Source organism: Rhincodon typus, chromosome 9 (genome assembly GCF_021869965.1).
Source record: "Rhincodon typus isolate 14 chromosome 9, sRhiTyp1.1, whole genome shotgun sequence".
Lineage (NCBI taxonomy): Eukaryota > Metazoa > Chordata > Chondrichthyes > Orectolobiformes > Rhincodontidae > Rhincodon > Rhincodon typus.
In genome coordinates, this window is record NC_063340.1 from 7,356,912 (window position 1) to 7,380,133 (window position 23,222).

At 38.8% G+C, this 23,222-nt stretch overlaps 1 protein-coding gene across 4 annotated transcripts in view; it reads left to right on the forward strand.

Annotated features, from left to right (window-relative positions):
- Positions 1-23,222, forward strand: part of pak5 (p21 protein (Cdc42/Rac)-activated kinase 5) — a 184,958-nt gene that overhangs the window by 143,158 nt on the left and 18,578 nt on the right. For all 4 annotated transcript variants that reach the window (XM_048601449.1, XM_048601450.1, XM_048601452.1 and 1 more), the window contains exon 4: positions 22,053-22,517. In XM_048601449.1, coding sequence (XP_048457406.1) covers positions 22,053-22,517 — 465 coding nt within the window. The remainder of the gene's footprint in view (positions 1-22,052; positions 22,518-23,222) is intronic.

Genomic DNA, 23,222 nt, shown 5'->3' on the forward strand with positions numbered 1-23,222 from the left:
AGAACAAGAATGTTTCTAAAACTGTTTTTTAAAGTCAAAGATATTGTCAGGCCAGGGGTCACGCTGGATAATCAGTATACAAAGTGATGGGTAAATGGAACTTGATGCACATTACAATATGCGCAGTAGTACTATGGATGAACTCAAGTTTACAGATCATTCAAGGTGTGAAGTATATTTGTAGATCATCAGAGAACTTGAGCCTAGAGGTGACAAAAACATGGATAAGAATTTCAGCATTTGAGTTGAGATGAACTAGAAAGAAACAGCGTTATAGAGGTGGGAACAGGAGGTTTTGATAAAAGAGAGGATATTAGGTCAAAAACTCAGATCACGACTGAAAAGGATGAGGTTTTAAAAGTGTTATGAAGGCTTTGTACCTCTTGAGGGCTTGAGTTTTGTAGGCTTGCAGAATATTGGATTTATTTCAAGTTCTGTGGTGACACCTGGATTATATTTAAAGAATTCAATGAAAGTACATTGAATTTTTTTCTTGAAAAAGACACTCCGGGAAATCCCATTTAGCTAATTGCTTGCTCACTTCTTAGTTTTTTGTTTGGACACTGTTTTGCTAGGAGATTGTTTGGTTTTTCAGTTGGGAGAAAAAAGCCTATTGAGGAAAGAATATCTACCTTGTCTTCCTCCTCTTTCTGAACGCCCTTGAGTTTCCAGTGTAAAACCTGATTCACTCTTCAAGAGGACAGTGAAAGACTTGTTGATACTCTGTTTCCTGAGCAAACCGTAACTACCAAGATCCCAGAGACATTTGCACTAGTCTAGTGACCTGTGTGCAGAATGCCTGATTGGCAGCTACCTGAACATCAACATCTGACCTTTTTTTTCTTTCACAAACTAAACATTGTTGGTGAAAAGTATTTTTTTTCTCCAGAGTCTGTGCACAGAGAAAGTTGTGTTTTCCTTTTCCCTTAATCTGATGTATGTCTTTGTTGGATTATTTAGAGGGCTAAACATTTATGTTACAAACTGTGTGTTAACCAATTTTGCATCTTTGTGGAATAAGTTTTGTTTTACAATAAATCAATAATCTTGTCTTTATTAAAGAAAGCTGGTCAATGGATCATTTTATTCTAAATTTAATAGAGAAAGCATATGATTGGCCACATTGGGAACTGGGTAAAACATTAATATTGTGACCTGTGGTGTGGTGGGACTAGAGGGGGACAGTGCACTCCTCCCATCTCAATCGTAACAAAAGGCTGAGTTCTCCAGAGACATTGATCAGCGTGAGGGGTGAAATTAATAATAACAATAAAAACACAAAATGCTGGAGAAACTCAGATCTGGCAGCGTCTGTGGAGAGCGAAACTGAGTGAATGTTTCGAAACTAGTATGATTGTTCAGAATGGAAGAACAGTTCTAAAGAAGTCATGTTGGACTCAACACTAATTCTGTTTCTTTCTATGTGGATGCTACCGGACCTGCTGAGTTTCTCTAGCATTTTCAGGTTTTATATCAGATTTCCAGCAGTATTTCTGCAGTATTTTGCTTTTATTAGAGGAGTGAAATTGGTGGCTAATGCATGAAGCTTGTGGCGTAGAAATGATTTGTGTCTTTCCAATATTTAGTTGAAGGAAATTTCCTCATGCACAATGTGACAAATGGTAAGATAAATTGGAGGTAATGGAAGGGTCAAATGAGATATTGGGTGAGGGTGTAGGAAGTTTATAATCTTTTATTGTTGTGAAGATATTCAGATTTACTCTCAAATGCCCACTTGTGGACCATATTAATCAGAAAGCCCTGTAGTCCTTACTATCTATTAACAAAGATTAATTCAGTAACCTTTTTTCTAAAATATTTTATATAACTCTGTGCTATAATACAAGTAACTATGACGATCTACAGCTGAAAGAAAATGTTACTTCCCCGGTTCATGGAGCAGTATCCTTTATATAGAAAAAGCAGAACATTGCACATGCTGGAAAGCTGAGGTAAAATAGAAAATGATGGAAAATTCAGCAGATCAGGCAGATCTGTGTGGAGAGACAGACAGAGTTAACATTTCATGTCTATGACTTTTCATCAGAGCTAGGAAAAGTTACAGATATGATTAGGTTTTAAGTAGGGATGGATGGGGTAAGGACAATGGAATTACTGTGATAAAGGTGGAAGCGAGAAGGGATTGAAGGTCAGAAAAATTGGTGCTCCAAGACTAGAAATGGGACAAGAAAAGTTTTTTTAAAAGACAAACGATATTGCTAGAGTGAATGTGCTGCTGGCTGAAAAAAAGAAAATGCACACAAAAAGAAAAGGAAACAAAATGGAACACAGTGTTTTACGTTTTGTTTCTCTTTCAGCTAGTAGCACACCGACTGTAGGAACATCTTTTGTTTCTTACCTCATCTCCTAATCTAAGTACTCCTTCCCAGTATTTTAATTGTTATTCTTTGTCAGAATATTAGTTATGTCATCAAGTATATTGTTTGGAGAAATACAGTTAGAATTTTAGTGTACTGACTGGCTTGTCATAGTCATATGACATCTATCTCTGCTGTAAGTGCATGTGTGTACAGCCTGTGAGAGCTATTAAATATGCATCACTTTAAACATGAGTGAAAAGTCACCATGGTCCCAGAGTATCATAGGCTGCTTTCTCATTAAAGGGTTATGACTGGTGGTGAAGTTAACCAGATGGTCACCACTCCTTAGGTGAAGAGTGAGATTGAGAAGGCAGTGACCTCTGCTGGTACATGAATTGCATCTGCATTGTTGGCATCACTTTGCATCACAAACCAGTCCAGCAAACTGAACTAACCAAACCCCATGATGTCTGAGTGTTGCAGTTGAAAATAAATGGATTTTCAGAGCTGAAGAGAGCCAGCTGCTGAAAGAAACAGGAAAGAAAAAGTAAGAAAAAAAGTTTATAACTTAGATGAGTCAAAATGGATTGTGCATTTTTCATTCCTTCCTGCTGTGGAATTGAAACCAGATATGAGATAGTGGCAAAACTACAAAATAACAACAGAATTCATTTTTAAAAACTTGAACATCCAAGAATTGCAATCCTGCCATCTGTCATGGCAGAAGCTGTATTTTGGCCAGAAAAGCCAATAAGAGAGATTTTGCAGGCTGCGGAGATGCACTCTGAAACCTATTGTAATATTATTTATCTGCAATATTTGTTCAACATCAGTGTTCAAGGGAGAGGGAGACTATTAATGAATGTGTGAGCAGGTTGATACAGTGAGCTAAATGTTAAAGGTTTGCACAACTGAAAAAGAATATCATCAGAGACAGATTTGTCTTAAGCATAAGAAATCCTGCAATGAGAGCACATCTGCTCAAAGAGGAGAAAATTGCCCCAAAGTTATCAGCTTGTACAGAAGCTCTGAGCTCGTCAATCCCTAGCTGGATTACATTATTGGGAGAATAGATAAGTCTTTGCATTATGCAGAGAGCCATTCCAAGCTGAACGAAGACAGATTAGGAAAAGGAAGAATTTTTTTGCAGAAAAGCCAGCAAAAATGTCAAAACCAGAGAAACTGGAAGCAGGTATTGTGGAAGCATCAGACAAAAGAAAAGGAACCATGTCTAACATGGGGTAAGTAATGCTGTAATAACAGGAAACTGAATCTCTTTCCACACGAGTGTTTAGCCAGGAAGAAACGCAAAACAAGCCTATAAAGGTGCTGGAGATATCAGCCAACAATTTTTCTGACAAATCACTTTACAACATAAACACTTTGGCATCATTTGGTCTAAAGTTGATACATGGTTTTGCGACTGTTAGAATGTTGACCTTAGAGGTCATTGACTGTGAACTGATCTGAGAAGATTTCATATATATTTTTACAGATCTTGAATGCCCTCCTAGTGAATATCATCTTGTAGTGGATGAGAGTGTAAGACCCATGCAGCATATGCCAAGTAGAGTACCAGCTGACATAAAGTCCAGACAGAAAGATAACGTCAAAGATCTAGAAAAAGAGGGAGTTATTAAGAAAGTGACAACTCCTACGGACTGGATTAGCAGCATGGAAGCAGTGGAAAATGCCTGGAAAATGAGTACGTGTGTAGATCTAAAGGATCTCAATAAAGCTTAATATCTCTACATCTCATATGCCAATGATTGGAGGAATGTTGCCACAACTTGCTGAGATTAAGTTGTTTACTCCCATCAGTATGAAGGATGGTTATTAGCAAGTTATGCTGGAGGCAGCAGTTTTAGGGAGGAGCAAATGACTGCATAGTCAGTTTGCATTTTCCGCCCTGTGAAAGTATCAACACAGCACAGAATAGTCCGTGATCTCCCTGGACTGGAAGCTGTTTGTGAGTCATTTGCTAGCTGGTAGATGTGGATACACAGCAGAAGAAGCCAACCACAGACCACAATCAGAATCTAGATTGACCGCAGAGAGAGAGGTCGGCAGTTGAACCTGAAGGTGAGCAAGAGAAAGATGCGATTGAAGATATCTGAAGCCACATATTGCATCATGCACCAACAACAAAAGGACATTGTCCAGCTTCTGACAAGGTGAGAACTGTAGCCAAGATTAGCAACCAACAGGTGTAAAAGCAGTGCAACGATTTGTTGGATTTGTGAGCTATTTGACAAGGTTTTGCCTAATTTGTCATCAGAGTATGAACTTCTTTACAAGGTCACTGTTAAGCATTTGCAGTGGTACTAGGGCACAGAGCAAGAGAATCAAGGAAAATAAAGTTAGTGATGCCAACTGAAAACAAATGCTGGAGATCACAGCAAATGAGACAGCATCCATGGAGGGAACAAGCTAACATTTCGAGCCTAGGTGACTCTTCAAAGCTGAAGTGAAGTGTGGAGGAGGGGGGCAGCTTTTATGCTATATTCATGGAATTCATAAAATCCCTACAGTGTGGAAACAGGCCATTCAGCTCAACAAGTCAACATCTCTCTCTGAGTGGGGGCAGCGTGGGTTGGCGGTGACGGAGTGTACAGTGCTGGTGGAGAAAAGATGTTGATAGTTCAGATTAAGTAATTGGAATGTGAGAATGGCAGAACAATGGTGTGTCTAACTGCCAGACTTGTAAGAGAAGACAGTTCCACTGGGGTGGGGGAGAGGAGAGAGGACATGGTGACAGAGAATGTAACAAGTAAAGCTAAAAGAAAGGGAAAAAATGGGAGTTGGTTCACAATTTGAAGGTGTTGAACTCAATATTAAGTCCAGAAGGTTTATAGTGCCTAATCTGAAGATGAGATGTTGTTCCTCCTGTTTGCACTGTGATTCATGAAGCACTACAGCATGCCGAGGACCGTTAATTGGGTATGCGAGCAGTGCACTGTATTGAAATGACCGGCTACGGGAAGTGATAATGCTAATGTTGAGGACTGCAGTGTCAATAATGAAGTCATCTTGCAATGTGGTGCCAGCAACCTATATGCAGCAAGAACAAAATCTTGCATTGGTGTCCTGAGCATTAATGCAAACTGAATGACACTACACTCAGAATGAGTGTCTGGCTATTATCTTTGCTTTTAAGTATTTAATCAATAACCTGTTTGGGAAAGATAAAGTAACAGTGAAGTCTGATCACAACCACTTCAAATCATCTTCCTCATGCTGCTTGTATCTGTGCAAAGAATCTGCAAAGAATATTACTTTATTTACAAAAAGCATCATATGAACATGACATACAAGCAAGGGAACAGATAAATGTTGCTCACATTCTGTTGAAAGCAGCGCTGAAGAAAGTTGAGGACGCTAAGCCGGGATGGTGATCTTCCACATTCAACATGAAACAACAGTTTGTCATGCCCTAGAAATCATTAACCCAGCAGAGAAGTTGAACCTGAAAGTCAGGCATCTTACATAAATCATGCAAATGGTGCAGAAAAAAGCAACCTTGCAAGTGCTGCAGGAGGTAGTGATGAAAGAATAACATGAAATCATCAGGGACCTACCTGTTGCTATAAGAGATTATTGTGTATACAGAGATGAAGTATTAGTCCAGGGTGGCATCTTGTACAAAGGAAATAGTGTCATTATTTTTAAGGAAATGACAAAGGAGATGCTGAAGCATATCTATGCAAGCCATCGAGGAATTGAGTCAAGTCTGAGGAAGGCAAAAAAATCTGCACTACTGGCCAAACACAGCCAATGAAGTAAGAACCACATCAGCAAGTGCAGCACTTGTAGAAATTGCTAAGCTTGTCAGTGTAGACTCAATGGGGAAAAGAGTGTTTTCTATACTACATGGTTCTAAGCAAGCAGAAGAGCTGCTTATTACACATGACATTCCAGAAAGAACATGGCTGAAGTTTGGAGCAGATCTCTTCAATCTTGCAAGAACTGATTATCCTGTTATTATCAACAACTATCCTGACTACTAGAAATTGGACCAGCTGATACCAACTACCATTGAGAATGTAGAATGCCTGAAAACACAGTTCAGTCATTACAGCATTCTGGACATCGTGAGTGACAGTGGCCCTCAAGCTATGAGTGAAGAATTCAACTCCTTCATAAAGCAGGCATGAATGATAAAATCAAGGTGAAACGACAGAGAACCAGATTTAACTTTCATAAGACTGCCAAGTCAGTGCAAGATCTCAGTTGGAGGGCCTGTCACTGCAAACATTCAACACTCATCAAAAGTCAGCCCAAAAGGCAACATGAGTCTCCTGCACCGATCATCTGCGGTGAACATGAACAGCCAGATTTATTTTCAAAACCACACACATTTGCATAAACATAGAGAAGTCATCTCCTCACAGATCAGAAAGCCATTCTGTCACAACCTGCACAGAGTACACAATGACTAACAGTCCCAGAAAGTTCACTGTTCCCTGGGAGAAAGCAACAATGGATCAGCACCAACCTACCTAGCAATAGCATTCATCACAGAAATTACAATGCTGGAGAAGGAACATGACCCAAGGAATAAACATTACCCTGAGAACAAACAAATACCAGAGGAGTAGCCAATGATAATGCATACGGATACCATTGAGAGACCTGCACAATTTAACGATTCTGGATGCAATGCTTGTGTAGGGACTGACCAAAGTGGAACTGATTAGATTTAATACTATGTTACTGAATGATCATTTTCTTTTTGAAAAAGTACACATCTCTTTGGAAAGATATTCATGACTCATAAATTTTATGCAAAAGCTTATTTTTAAACTTTACTATGTGTTGTATTTCTTTAAAATTATAACGAGTTTTTTATTATCACAAGGGGAAAAGATGCAGTTGATACTTCTCCCCTATGAAAAGTAGAGTTAATGGGATGTCTCCATGTGGAAAATATTGGAAGCTGTCACTAACCAATTTATTTTTACTCTTGAATCTTTTACCCCACTTTCTAAAATTACCATCTGTATGGATTGTCACCACATAAGGGAAGATAACTTCTCAGTAAAACATCAGAATGATAGGGTAGTTACATGATTTGGAAATAATAGCAAGTATGTTTTCCTGTTTGCAGAAGCTGTGAACAAAACATCACTCCCAAGTAAAAATGGCATGACATATTGTATTTCACATGTTCTGAGTTGCATGGCGAATAGTAGCATCAGTGGAATAAAGGAACAATTGGGTCTAGTAATATTGTAATTAATCTAAAGCTTTGGCATATATTCAAATCATTTCCCATTGACAGTGCAACTTTGTTTCAAAGGTTTTTGAATATCCTTCTGGACAGTTTAAATTCTCACCTCCCTCCTGAAGACACCTCAGTGAGGTAATACGTATGAACTACAAATTAAGATCAGGTCTAGGTCATTCGAACACTCAAGCCACCATTTAATTAGGTCACAATCCCCCGACCCAAAATAACATTTCATTTCATGATTCAAAATTCTCCTTTTCTCTGTCTTAAATAATGGTCGACTCTTTATCTTTAAACAGTGTCTCCTATTTATTTATTCTCCTTTTTATGGATCTTTAGATATCAGTCTCCTTAGTTTACTCATTGCTATATTTAAATAGGCATCCATCATGTGAGTTAAATGGTGAGTGAAATGGTAGGTGCCATAGCTAAATTTGATTCACTCTTCATCTTATGTACTCCTATTGTCCAGCAGAGTCACTGGATAGCATTTAGGAAACAGGAACCCTACATTGTTTTATTCTCCCCTTATCCAATTCTTAAGCACCTACACCCACCCCTCAACTTGAGTAGGAGATGGGCCACAGCCAATTATACTCTGATCCCTGGCCTAGCTAGGGGCTGCAGGAAATGCTTGATGGGTTAACTGCTGTATTCCTATTCCTATTATCTAATTCATAATACAAAAGAAATCCAACCTGCTGCCCTCCTGGCCTTTGTAAGTTAGCTGCAAAGTTTCAAAAAAATTGGTAAGAGTCTGCAAAAAAATATAAAGTGGATCCAGCTACTTGATTTGAATTTAGACAAACATCTTCCCGATCTTGGAACCACTAGAATGCATTTTGGAAATCCGGCGATCAAACAAGAACTGCCCTTAAAACCAAACTGGTTACTCAGCAGGTTTTCTGTTTCCTTTCTTTTCTCAAATTCAGTGTAATTTTTCAGTGCAGGAACCTTTAACTCCATTGACAGCAAAGTGAAGATCATGTTGAGATCAGACTGTACTGTCAGTAAGTAATTATTACACCGACATGGTCAAGTTAAATTGTGCATGGCATCATTTATCTAATACAGTCATTGTTTTCATTTTCCTTTTTTATACTTGCTGATTTTACTCTATGGAGTGTTTCGTCGAGTAGAGGACGTAGAGATGGGTGCTGAATCAGGATTTTAGTTAATTTACAATGCATCAGTGCATAAAACACTTACCTATGTAGGGAAAATAAAAGTAATCCTAATTGACTAATGATGACTTTCAAGCATTTTGTAGAAATACATTTACTTTACACAAATTAAAATGTTGATTCAGAATGAAATCATATAACTATGCATTGAGAACATCTGGCATACATTTTTAAATGCAACATTCGTACTGGACTTCAAAATGTTACATTCGTCAGTGCCCTAACTCACTCACATTTAGCTGCTGTTGAAACTCTGATCCATAAGATGAATTTTTAATCCCTTTCAGAATTTTCAGACAATGTTTAAAATGTCAAAATCCACAGAATGTGATGACTAGTTAGGTACTTAATTTTGAAAGGGACTGAATTGTGTTTCACTGCTGCAATGGAAAATACTTTCCTTTTATGGAGCACGGTTTCAAACCTAACTTAGACTTGCAGGCTGAAATTCTTGTTCTCCTTCTGTCAGTCAAGAGTGTATAAACTTGTCCATAGTTTGATGCAAAATGCAGTCCAAGAGCTGGAATGGGACGTTAAACTGGATATCTATTTTTTTTGGCCAGATGAGAGATGGTAGGCAAAGTGTTTGTGCCATAAATGTTTGTGTTACAAGTTGAAATTGGTACTTGGAAGTCAGAAAAAGTACTGTTATTGGAAAACAGAATACCTGTACTGGGAATGGTTAGCATAGTGGTTACGGTTACTGGGCTAACTTGAGTTAACTAATTTGAGCTCAGATCTCACCATAGCAGCCGGGGAATTTAAATTCAGTTAGTTGATAAATCTGGAACAAAAGGTAATGGAGCAAATCCATAATAGTTACTGTGTATGAACAGATTGTCATAGAAATCCATCTGTGGCCATAGCAGTCTGAAAACACCTGATCTCATCTAAGCTCAGAAGCTAAGCAGACTTTGGCCTGGTTAGTACTTGAATGGAATACCAGGTGCAGTAGGCTTAAAGGGTTCTTGTGATGCAATGGTAGTGTCCCTCCCTCTGAGCCAGAAGGCCCTGGTTCAGGTCTCATCTGCTTCAGAGGTGTGCAATAACATCTTTGAACTGGTTGATTTAAAAGAAATAAAAACCCATCTGATTCACCAGTGTCCATTTAGGGAAGAAAAATGCATTCCTTGCCAGATCTTGTAAGTGTGTGACATCAAGCTCTGAGCAAATGTCATTGATCCTTAACTGCCCTCCAAAGTAGCCTAGCAGACTATTCGGTTATTAAGAAGGTGGCCCACCATCAACTGGGGATGGATAATAAATTCTGGCCCAGCAGTGACACTTGCATCCTGTGTACAAATAAATGCAGGTAGTTAGAAGAAATCCAAGCAGTTGGATGTTTCTTGCTGTGCAGATTTTTTTCCCCTCATGCACCCTCTCCACAAAAAATGCCCCTGCCTAACCCCGAGTCCCTATTTGGAGGTTAACAAATACTGTTAACTAATCCCTATTAAGCAGAACTGGAGATATGATCATATTATAGATACACGCCCATTAGGAAGTCACTGGATGCTATTCTTGAATGTGTGTCTATGGGGTAAATACAATGAGCTGGCAGCACCAGTTCAAATGGTTCTTGCCCCGTGAACCTGTTGTAGGATATAATCAAAATTTTAAGAATCTGTTGTTAAAAGGAGGCACATTGGTGGGGAAGATATAATAATAAAACTGTGTTTATGTCATAATCAATGAGGCATTAGTTAGTGAAAATGAAATCAAGCTTAAACTGAAACAGTTCAATTAAATATTTGTTTGCTGCCATAGTTGCTTGTATCTACTTTTCATCACACAACATGGGAACTCTGTGAACTACAAACAAGAACAGAAACCATTATTTTAATGGAAAGTTTATTTGCCCTTAATCAAATATTAAAACACCAAAAATACTGGTATATGAAATGGTAAGCAAATACAATAAAAAGTAAAAAGCCAGTATGTGCAAGCTGCTCAAAGTAAGACGTATGTATTGAAGGTTCTGAATTCAGAAATATTTACTTACATGTGTTGTTGAATATTTATCCACCATTCTTGCTCTCTCATTTTTGCTGAACTTGGGACTGTTATATATTTCCAATTGCAATTTATAGCTTTCAATTTAAGTAACATTTAAAAAATATCAAATTTCCAAAACCTGAATTGAAGCTTCCAATTAACAGATCATCTTCACAAATGGGCAGTCTGTAAGCCATAAATTTAATAAGTATCTTAATAGCTCAGCAAGTGTCATATGGAAAAAGACTGCAGAATTATTTTTGTTGTTGAGCATTTGTTTATGACCACTACAAATGTACTAAGTAGTCATTCTAGTGGCTACTGTCCATTTAGTTAACATTTTAAGGCATATTGATATTAAAATACAGTGTCCTAAAACGATGAAAGCTATTACTGTGTAATTGAACACTGGAAACAGTGCTTGAACAGAGGTGGGCACACTAACTGTACAGTAGTGTTGAGTAACAAAATAGATTATCAAGTTAATACTGAAATGACAGAATGTACAGTCACGTGTTGTAAAAAAGAATACATGAGCAACTTACATTTGAACAGAGAATTTGATTTTTAATCTTCTGGATTGGAAGAACAGTAAAGTTCAGTGAAAGTTACTTAGCCACTTTACCCGTTAAATTTCAATCTTGGTGTTCCTGTGTTTGCAGCATTGGCTGTGGTAACACATGGGGAAGAGTTTTAGCTATATGGGGTGATCCTAGAGGTTGGTTGGCGTGGTATTTCATACCACTGCCCAGCCTTCCAGTTTGCTGGCACTATTGTGTGCTAGGGCCATTTTTTGCAGAGGTGGAATGGAGGTTGGCAGCACTACCTGTCCAGATGTCAACTGCCCATAGAAGTGGCCTCTCGGCAGTAGACCAGGGAGCAAGTGCTCCAGGTAGGCTTGCTCTAATTTTCCAACATTTTTTTAGTCCCTGGTCAGGAAGTGGCAGGATCGAAGACACCTTCTGGGCTCCACACAACTTTCTTGGGTATTGCTAACCCTAATCTCACTGTCAGCATTGACACCTGTTGGTAACTACCCTTCATCACTAACTTTACTTGGGATACTTCCATTATCTCCTCAACTGTATATGGTGGGAGTTTAAATGATTTTAATCAGTATCATGTTTAATCTTTATTGAATTTTAAAATATAGTTTTGGAATTTCTGCCACAATGGTTAAAAAAAAAAACTTAAATGATTTAAGCTAGAGGAAGAAGCAAGAAGCTGTCTTTTTTAAAGAAAGCCTGAAGATCAGAAAGGGTTAAATCAGGAATTAGCAGTCTAGGATTGGTGACTTGAGAAGCTATAAACTTTAACAGCAATGCACGAAAAATTGTGCCCTGTCTCATTGAGACAAAAATACTGACTCACAAATTGATGAAATAAGGCATCTCATGGTTTCTGCCTGAGGTTAGACTTGCCTTTGATTGTTTAGGCTTTTATGATTTTTGCCTGACAAGTTGCTGAAAGTCTTGAGTATTTGATGGTGCAATCAGATGGAAATTTGGACCTGACTGAACAGGGCAAGCAACTGTGTATTTCATTAGTCAAATTGAAAGATAATGAAATTAACAGTGTAAGGACTGTGAAGGAAGGGGGTGAATTTCAGTGGATGAATTCCATGTCATATCAGGTACTACAAAAATGGAGGAAAGGAATATGAGGAAAAATGTTTTCAATGTAAAGTTTGTAATGCTCCAAAAACGGTAAAGACTGAAAGAATGAACCTCCACACTCAACAATAGTTAATATTCAGTTCAAGAGAGATTGATTGGCAGTAACTAAGAGATGTCACATAATTAAAAGGGTGGTCAGATTGAAATCTACAGGACTTAATTTTTTGTAGTGAGCCCTCTCCCCAAAATTATATTTGTAGGGAGCAGGATATCTTTTAATTTAGATGCAGGACAATATTAATATAATTTTGCTTATACTGTCTCACCAGGCAACTGGAGGAGGAAACACTAAAGTGGGTGAAAACAGCCTGGAAATAAGGGAGAAATATTAAAGTGATGGATGGAATGTAATGCCCTCACCTTTGTGGGTTTGGTGACAGAGCATATTTAATCAAGAGGTAGAATGACAGGTGAAGACACTACTGCCTTTCACTCTTCACCCTCCATTACCAACTTCCTGCCATGCTGCCAGTTGAGGCCTTAAGTAATTAAGTATTATTAAACATTGATTACTTAATCCCACTCAAAGTTCTCAGTGCTGCTCCTAGTATTAATGCAGCAGCGGGCAGAGTGCTCGCTGTGCAGGGAGCGTGACAAGCCAACCTGTGCAGAGTTACCTGTAGGCTTTTATGGAGCTCCCTCATTCAAAGGCAGTTGGTGCTCGATTGAGGGAACCAGGCATTGGGAAGCGAGGTCTGCTGCAATCCAGCATACCTCTCATGTTGTCACCACTTACCTTTGGCCTGGGCTCCGGTAACAATACAAGGCCTCAGGAGGGTGTCACAGCAGCAGCAGCAACCACTGCCTCCCTAATTGACTGGCAGTTCTTGGTGGGTAACACCTTCAGCTATGGAGTCCTTGATTCTGGAGAATCCTGATGCTGTCCAGTTAAGTGCCTGAGTGGCACATAATACAACAGGGCTTCCCTAAAAGTGGTGACACAAAACTCATGCCAGTACGTCAGCCAGCAAGCACAGTGACCATCACCTTCATTGTCAAATGGAGATTGCATCAATGTCGAATTGGGATTTTGCCATATTTGATAGAGGACAACCTTCCAACAGCACCTAGAGATCTCAAAAAACTCCAAGCATACTGCAAACCATGCTGATAGTATATAGATCCTTCAAAGAATATTGGATCAAATATTTTTATTAAAGCACACAGCTTGCATTTACGTAGAATCTTTCACATCCTCAGAATATCCTGATTAAATATTTTTGCAGTACAAGCACGAGAGGTGCTAGCGGTCAATTTCAGCAAAGCAAAGCCCCACTAACAGCAAAGATCAAATCAATTTTTTTCATGTTCACTCTGGTTTAAATGTTAGCCACAATATGTTTCAAAGTGCAATAGAATTTTTTATGTGCTGTTGAACTGCTGGTGCCTTCGTTTAAGCATTCTACCAGTACTGCAGTGAAGAGTCATGTTCACATAGGTTATGTTCTCAAGTCTTTAACTTCTCACCTTTTGACGTGGAGGCTGAGTGTTTATGCCAAGGCTACATTGATAGTGTTTATATTATCATCATATCAAATGACTGACACGGTGAAGTGCTGGTGAAAAAGCGTTGGAGCTATTAAAATGACGGGAGGCAGTGGCATAGTGGTAATATCACTTGATTAGTAATCTGGATCCCAGCCTAATGCCCTGGGAATATGGATTTGAATCCCAACTCGGCAGATGAAGAAGTTTAAATTCAATTTTTAAAACAGTCTGGAATTTAAAGATAGCCTAAAGGTGACCACATAACCGTTATTGGTTGTTGTGAAAACCCATCCAGTTCAATTACCTAGTCTGATATATAAATGTGATTCCAGGTCTGCAACAATGTAGTAGCTCTTAACCGCAAGCACTTAGGTCAAAGGGCAATCAGGGATGGACAATACATGCTGGCCCACATCCCGTGATTTAATTAAAAAGTAATGTGGCTGGTACTTCCCCGAACTTATGCAGCAAAGTTAAAATACTTTAACCATCCTCAAGTCAAATTATGTGTGTAACATTAGAAATAAAATGTTGTTCTTTACTTCCATGGAGGCTCATTTTCATTGTAATCGTTTGGGTATCTTTAATCAACTTTTTCAGATATATTATGTCATAACGCTCGAGCAGATGGAACATGAATCCAGGCTTTCTGACCCAGAGGTAGGAACACTACCACTGAATCACAAGAGCCCTTTTGGACATTTTATAACTTGTGTCATATTATCAGATCAATTACATATTGTAAAATGGTTAGAATTCAACTTGTCTGAGAGTAGGGCATGTATGATTTAAATACTCCTAAAGGAGATTTAATCTGTCAATTTTTATATCAGAATAACATGTCTCTGAATTCAAAGGCACCAGTTCATCTTCAAACCATCTTGATCAATTGTTGTATGTAATATAACATAATTAATGTCACAGCCACTCCTATATTAAAGTTCTCATGGACCAAAATAAACCTAAGAAAGCATATTTAAACCTGTCCCCACATGCAATACTATTGATTTAAGGGGTCTTTAACAAGTCTGTCAGTGGATGCCTAATTTGGCACAATGATGTAGAGTGGTGAATATTGTTGCATTTCTGTAAATTTTCTTGCTTATCTGAGAAATTGATCCCTTGCTAATTTATAATTTACCTTGCATTATCTGAATTGTTATTACATATTATAAAATACTTGGACTTGAACATAACAAGGCGTAGAGTTTAAGACAGGAGGTTTTGTTGGAACTGTACAAAATGTTGGTTAGCTTACAGCTAGAGTATTGTGTTTTGCTCTGGAGTCCATATTAAAGGAGGGATGTGATGGTGCTGGAGAGGGTGCAGTGCAGATTTACCAGGATGTTGCCTCAGCTGGATAGTTTTAGTTATGAGGACTGATTGGATAAACTGGGATAGTTTTCCTTGGAACAGAGGAGATGGAGGCGGGAAGGGGCATGATTGAGATGCATAAAATTGAGGGACATAGACAGGGTAGAAGGGAAGAAACTTTTTTTTCTTGGTGGAGGTATCAATGAGCAGGGGCATATATTTAAGATAAGGGGAAGAAGGTATTGTGGGGATGTGAGGACAAACATTTTTTCACTCAGAGGTCGGTGGGTATCTGGAACTCAGTCTGTAGGTATGGTAGAGACAGAAAACCTTGTAACATTTGATAAGTATTTAGATGTGCACTTGCAATGACAAAGCATTCGGGGCTATGGGCCAAGTGCTGTAAAATGTGAGTAAAATAGTTAGGTGTTGTTTTGGCCCAATCTCGATAAGCTGACAGATCTTTTTCTGTGCTGTAAATCTCTATGACCCTATGCCCACAAGTAGACTGTATGTGGTTTAAAAACATCATTGCAGTATAAGAAAGTATAAATTGGATACCAGTTTGATCAAGGCTGCTACTCTAGTTCTATGCTGAGAGTGCTCTATTTTGCTGGAGGCGCTATCTTTTAGTTGCAAAGTTAAACCAAGGCCCCATTTTTCCTTTCATGCCCTATTTTGAAGAATCGGTGATATACCCTCGTATCGTAGCTGATAAATATCTCACAATCATCATCATAGAAACAGATCAGCAGCATCAATTCCCCATTGTCAGATAGTTGTGATAGCAGATATCGGTGGTGTCACGGTGACTGCTGTCACTTGGGCTCTGTTGGCCACTGATAATCATGGATCACTTTGATTCATTGCTTAGAGCGTGCAATACTGTAATCAGGGTGATTTCAAAGTACTTCCCAACCCATTTTCCATCTGTGTGAATATTAGAATCCTACATTTCTGTCAAAAAGACTGGTGGACATCCTGCTCCTCCAGGTCAGAGCTTCCTGTACTTCTGTAACCCTGAACCAGGAATCCTCCCATCCATATCCATATGCAGCAAGACCTGAACAAGATCCAGGCTTGGGCTGATAAATGGCAATTAACATCTTTGTCACACAAGTCTCAGGTAATGACCTACTCCAACAGGAGAGAGCTACCCATTAGCCCTTCGTATTTAATGGCATTATCTTTGCTGAATCACAGAATTGCCAAGGAGGTCATGGTAAGATAATCATGGTAGAACATGGCCATTAAGGCCATCATGTTTCTCCAAATGAACATTATGATTTAGTACCATGTTTTTCTCCCCCGTGACTCTGCACATTGCTTCTATTCAAATAATCATTTATTGCCTCTTGAACTTGCTTCCATTGCACTTCCAGGCAATGCATTTCAGACCTTAATTACTCACTGTAAAAAAAAAATTCTTACATTGCTTTTGCTTCTTCTGGAAATTGCGTTAAATCTGTGCCCACTCATTCAGGATCCTTATATAAGAGTGAACAGTTCCTCACCATATGTACTGTCCAGACTTCTCATAATTTTGAAAACTTCTGTCAGATATCCTCTTTGTATTCTAATCTCCAAGGAAAATAATCCCAACTACTTCTTCATAACTAAGTTACTCATCTCTGGAACCGTTCTTGTAAACCTCTTTGAAATGCATTGGAAAAAATGCCAATCTTTCCTCAAGTGTGGTGCCCATAACTGTACATAGTACTCCAGCTGAGGTCAGTCTAGTGCCTTGTACAAGTTCCATATACTTTCCTTGTTTTTTACTCTGTACCCCTACTAATAAAGCTTAGTATTTTGTATGCTTTACTAACTGCTCTCTACATCTGTTCTGCTGCCTTTAATGGCTCCCCACTATCAACATCATAAGACTCATTATTGACCAAAATCAACTGGACCAGCCATACAAATACTGGCTACAAAAGTTGGTTAGATATCAGGAATTCTGTGGTGAGTAACTTATCTCCCATTCCCCAATGCCTGTCCATGGTTTGTGATGGAATATTCTCCATTTGCATGGATAGCAATTTCAACAACACTCAAGAAGCTTGACACCATCTAGGACAAAGCAGCCTGCTTGATTGGCGCCTCATCCACTACTACCTTCAACAATCACTCCCTTTACCACTGATGTAAATTGACAGTAGTGCGTACCATTTACAAGATGCATTTCAGTAGTTCACCAAGGCTGCTTTGTCAACACCTTCTAAACCCATCACCTCTACCATCATGAAGACAAGAGCAGCAGATGCATAGGCACTCATAGAATCCATAGTGTGGAAGCAGGCAAAATTAGCACCACCCCTCCCCTACCCCGCATCCACATCGACCCTCCAAAGAGCATCCCACCCAGACACACCCCCTACCCTAAACCTGTAACCATGCATTTCCCATGGCCATGCATCTAACCTGCACATCTTTGGACTGTGGGAGGAAACTGGAGCACCCGACGGAAACCCACACAGACACAGAGAATGTGCAAACTCCAAACAGTTGCCCAAGGTTAGAATTGAACCCAGATTTCTGGCGCTGTAAGGCAACAGTGCTAATGAGCTACAATGCCAACCTGCATCATGTATAAGTTCCTGTTCAAGCCACACTCTGTCTGGCTTGAAATTATTATGTTTATTTTCTTTATTCATTCATGGATGAGGGCATTGCTGGCTGGGCAGCATTTATTGCCCATCCCTAATTGCCAAGCGGGCATTATTGTGTGTCTGGAGTCACATGTAGGCCAGACCAGGTAAGGATGGTAGTTTCCTTCCCTAAAGGACATTAGTGAACCAGATGGGTTTTTTCCAACAATCAACAATGGATTCATGGTCATCATTTGACTCTTAATTCCAGATTTTTATAAAAGATATCACTGTTCCTTCACTGTTGTTGGGTTAAAATGCTGGAACTCCCATCCTTTCAACACTGTAGGTATCCCTATAGACTTTAGCAATTCAAAAAGGCAGCTCAGCACCACATTCTCTCGGGAAACTATGGATGAAAATAAGTGCTGACCCAACATGTAACACTGATCTCATAAGCAAATGAAAAAAGCTTTCATTTCAAATGTCTCCAGCTCTTTCTCTGATTAATTACACCCATAACATTCGTGTGATCAGTTAGAAAATCTAGTTTTTTACATGTGCAGAAATTATCCTGAAGTCAAAAACAGTTTTATTTTATTGAGGACTATAGCCTTCTCCATCGGTGGACAAGATCACTATCATTTTGTGCATGAAACAGACCGGTGTGTGCACTTCAGCCTTCTACAGTTTACAAAAACAGGTTTGTGTCCATAAGAAAGCCACCTTTCAGGGAAGCGCAACCAATCTAGATAGACCTGTGAGTTATTTATTTACTATGCCAACTTGCTGCCAAAGAGGCTGTCAGGAAAGCACAAGAAGAAATGAGTTGCAATACTCAATGTCAGCAACAATCATTGACTTGAAGTGATCTCTCAACAGCTAAGTTGGAATTACTCTTTATTTAATCAACCTGTTTAGAAATGTTCTTACACACGTCTGGAGCAGGTGGGACTTGAACACTACCACTGTGCCACAAGAGCCCTAGCAGTACACGTAGATTAACGTAAGCTGTCACTCTAACTACATATCGGTATTGTCTTTCTCTTGTTAACACTATAGGCCAGATTTTTCTGCATGGTGTGTGTGTCTAAAGAATTGCCCAAGCAAAAGCATGTAGAGGGAAATCAGGTGGAATATTGCCCACACCAAAGAGTCTACAGGATTTTTGCATCCATCTAGATTATACTTAGGTGACTTCATGACAATATTTTGTGGGGTTTTTTTTTGGTTGGATATTGATTTTTTTTTCATTCTTGTGTTTACCAGAGGTCTGGTCTTGCTATATTCAGGAATGTTTGGTTCCAGACTCATGGTGGCACTGCCTGCTAGTAATGGAAGGAGTGTTCTCCCAGCAGTCCTGTTCTCTCTCACACACATACAGACGCACACCTTTTCCTCAGGTTATACGAAATCTTGTTACTGTCGTGACATTCAACAAAAATGATTTGCTGAGCTGACAGCATGCAGGTTTTCCCATTGAATGTTCACTTGCTGGGATGATTTTCAAATAGAAATTTTGGTGACATAGCCCCCTGATCATTTCACAACCAGATATTTGGTTCTGTTACAAAATGGGGACACTGCTCCTTTAGTGGGGGAAGACTGGGGACAAAAACATCCCTTCGAGTTAATACTCACGCTCCACAGCTTCGTGTTTGTTCAATTTTCTATAGCTTTTTGTGATAGATACCATGTTAGAACATAATCTGACTGCAGAGATGGTTTTGAATGTAGCCTGTATTTACGAGCAATGAAAGGTTTTCCTTGGGGAGTGAATCCGTTACAGGAATACACAATACTATTAATGGAAAATGAACAGTAATATGGTGAAGTAGAGTCAGAAAGCATGACATACGTTTCCCCTATACTGGTTTGAAGTGCTGTACTATATTACAGCAATTGACCAAAACAGTCACGGCTTTTGTTGTAATGTAATAGCAACATTTGCAGTTCTCTGGTAATAGCTATAAAGTGTTCCCTATTTTCGCAGTTGCTTTCTGCATGTAAATGTGGTAGCTGCCTTAAACTTTATATGTATATATATTTATGTACTTATATAAAAAACAATTTAACATTCTTAAAATGGAAATTTATTACAGGGAGGATTTAATTCATTTGATCTACTTTTATTTCCATGTAAATAACACACCTGATTATAAGAAGTACCTAACTGATAATAACACTGTCTTACAGAATGGAAAGATTTGAGTATTGTCCATTTCGCACCTTGTTTTGTTTCTGTTAACTCTCAAATTTTGCAAATGTAAATTTGTTTAAAAGCTTCCAAAGCAACGATTTAAATTGCAGTTGGAAGGGGATGGAAACACCATTCTGTTGTATCTCCATAGTTAAAGGTGATTAGGAGAAACAAATTGAATAAATGTTAAATACCAATTCCAAATCATACCAGCTACAAGTTTTGAATTTGTTCCACTTCATTCATTCATTTTAACTGCTTCACACCTCGTCGCGTTGTAGAGACGAGACAATGGAAAGACAGCTCAGTTGCAGCGCTAATGTTTCTGGGGAAAGCTCAAAGAGGTGACTGTGTAAGAATAACCCAGGTAATTTGATCCTCCAGTTTTTGAGGTTTACCAAGACAAATTACACATCATCCACTTACCACAACTTCCTATCAGTATTGGAAGGATTGTGAATACTGTATATGGGAAAGTACACAACTCAAACCTCTATACTGCTAAATTACGCAAGAATATTTTGCAGCACAAATCTATACACACTACAATGAATTAGTGCAAAATACCGAATATTTTCTTTTGGATCAAAAATTATACCTTGCATACCACTGAGACATGATGATTGCATTTAAATTATTTTTGTGACTTCAGTAATTGTAATCCAGTAATAGAAAACAGCAAAGTTAATTTGTCCAAAACCTGTGTGTATTTATGTTTGTTCTCCACTCCATTTTGTACCAGACCCTAAGCCCCATACTATCTATGCCAAGAAGGGATCTGGGTTCAAAAACCACACCAATGCTGTAATGAAAACAGCTGCCAGTGTGTGTAGACCAGCAGCCTGCTGATTGCTCACACTCCTCCCTTTCCTGACTGGCCCTCAGTTGTTACCTTGTAATAGCAATGCAGCTTAGCATGTAACGACAGGATGCTCAAGGTTTTGGTCTCAAGCCTATTGTCATGTCTAATGGACGTTTGAAGGCCGTGCATCAAATTTTAAATTCATGTTCCTGTTAATTAGTGTACGTCTTAACCTGAAGATCCATCATTCCATCGATGCTATTGTCTTTGCTAAAAGTGATCTCTTCCAAATTTCCAAAGTCATTAAATTCAAAAGGAAAATTTGACAAATATAAATTATAAACGTAGAGAGGAATCAGTTACATTAACATCATAGAACAGGTTGTAAAGTTTGGTTACCCCTGATATAGAGATCTAGGGGCCTGAGAATGAGATGCACAAGTCTTGCACAAGAAGTAGTGCAGCATTTCGGTGCCCAGTTTTCTGTGCCTCTTCTCAGCACTATATCAGTGATTTTCAATACAGGATTAGTCTGAACACCATCTTACAGAGGAATACTGTTACTTAGCAATTTAAATGGCAAGTCTCTGTTCAGAAAGGGAATCATCTGAGGAGGAATGGTTTTTAAAATATGCAAAATTCTGTCAAATTTTCCATTTTGAGATAGCTAATGATTCTTTTCTTTTCAAATGCTGATCTTTTATCAATGATAATTCTGTTTCCAGTTAGGTCCCAGATATAATGTAATCGAAGGGTATTGGACACTCTGTCTTCTCCATTTTAACAGGAGATAGCGGTGACAAATTGATGCCACAGTATTTCTCTCCGGCAGTCTTAGCATAAAGCGGCCAAATGATGTTCCACAGTAGAATTCAATTTCACAGTTCAGTTAGGTCCTTGATTACTCTGCCAAATTCAGATTAATGTGCATTTAACTAAAATGGATCAGGGGACTCTTGGCAGACAGCCAGTAGTGGTGCTGGCAATTGATAGCAGAGTTACGTTTTAAGTCCTGTCCATCCTTGAGCACTGCTGGTGAAAGTGATTGATTAAATGAATCAGGGGTTGTAATTATTTGCAATTGTGATACATCATGAGGCAGTGTCTAAGGCCTTCCATTCAGACTGTGTACATTTTCTCATAAAGAGGTTAGACCATGTCAGTAGGGATTTATTGGGTTTGCAGCAAGCTGTTCAGTTTTAGAAAAAACATGAGTGTAATTGGATTATCTGTTAGTATTTTTTTGTGTTATAGGTGGATTATGAAAAACTACAAAGGGGCGTAAGTCCTCCGCTGACTTGGTCAGACACTTATCCTCGAGGCCCATCAAAGCTACCTCAGGGTCCAACCAACCCCAACTACGCAACATCTGGCCATTATTTTCCATCATCATACTGCAAATCATCTCAATACCACAATACGCCGCCGCCGCCTCAATCGAACTTTCAATATGTTAACCAAGGTGCTTACCAGTATCCAAGCTGGAGTTCATCAACACAACAGCAACCCACACGTGTATCCCATGAGCAGTTCAGAGCTGCTCTGCAGCTTGTAGTTAATGCGGGTGATCCACGGGAGTACTTGGAAAACTTCATCAAGATCGGAGAGGGCTCCACGGGCATTGTCTGCATTGTGACAGAGAAGCACACTGGGAAACAAGTGGCTGTGAAGAAAATGGACCTAAGAAAACAGCAGAGGAGGGAACTGCTCTTCAATGAGGTTAGGGAAAACATATTTTTCATGTATGAGAATGTCTGTGACTATCAAATTTGGGGGATTTTGAACCAGTGACATTAATTAAAATATTTCTCTTTGCACTTAACTGACTGGATATTTTTCCTCATCAAGATTTATGTGCTAATGCAAATTGAAGGTGTACAGTGCTCTGCTTCATTCTTTTCCTTATGGCCCGTGATCAATTATCAAATGTTTAGAGCTTTCAGAACTGGAAACAATTCTGTTTTGTGTGTGGAAGTTAAACTGCTAAAGCTGTAATAACAGGTTCTGAGGATAAAGTTAAATATAATTTAAGTGAAATAACTTTGAGACATAACTTAAAATATTTTCCATTGTCATTCTCTAGCAGTTGAAAATGGAAACAATAGAATTATTTCAAGAATGGTGGGTAGTTTTTAGTGTTGGTGTGTTTTTTAGTGTTACTGGAGAAAGCTTAAAAATTACCAATACAAACTTCTTAAAGCTGTTATATTAAACATAGAAGAACTGCCAGTGGAGTAAACCTGTATAAAAGGAGAAATTTCTGTAACTTCACAGCAGATCCCTCAGCTTCTGGAAACGGTTAAAAATGTTGAAATCTACCACAAGCCTGTAACCTCAAAATGTTAACCCTTCTTGCTCTCCTGTAAGCTAACATACCTACAATATACAATATTCTTTTACATGAATATTTTTTCCCCCGTAGTT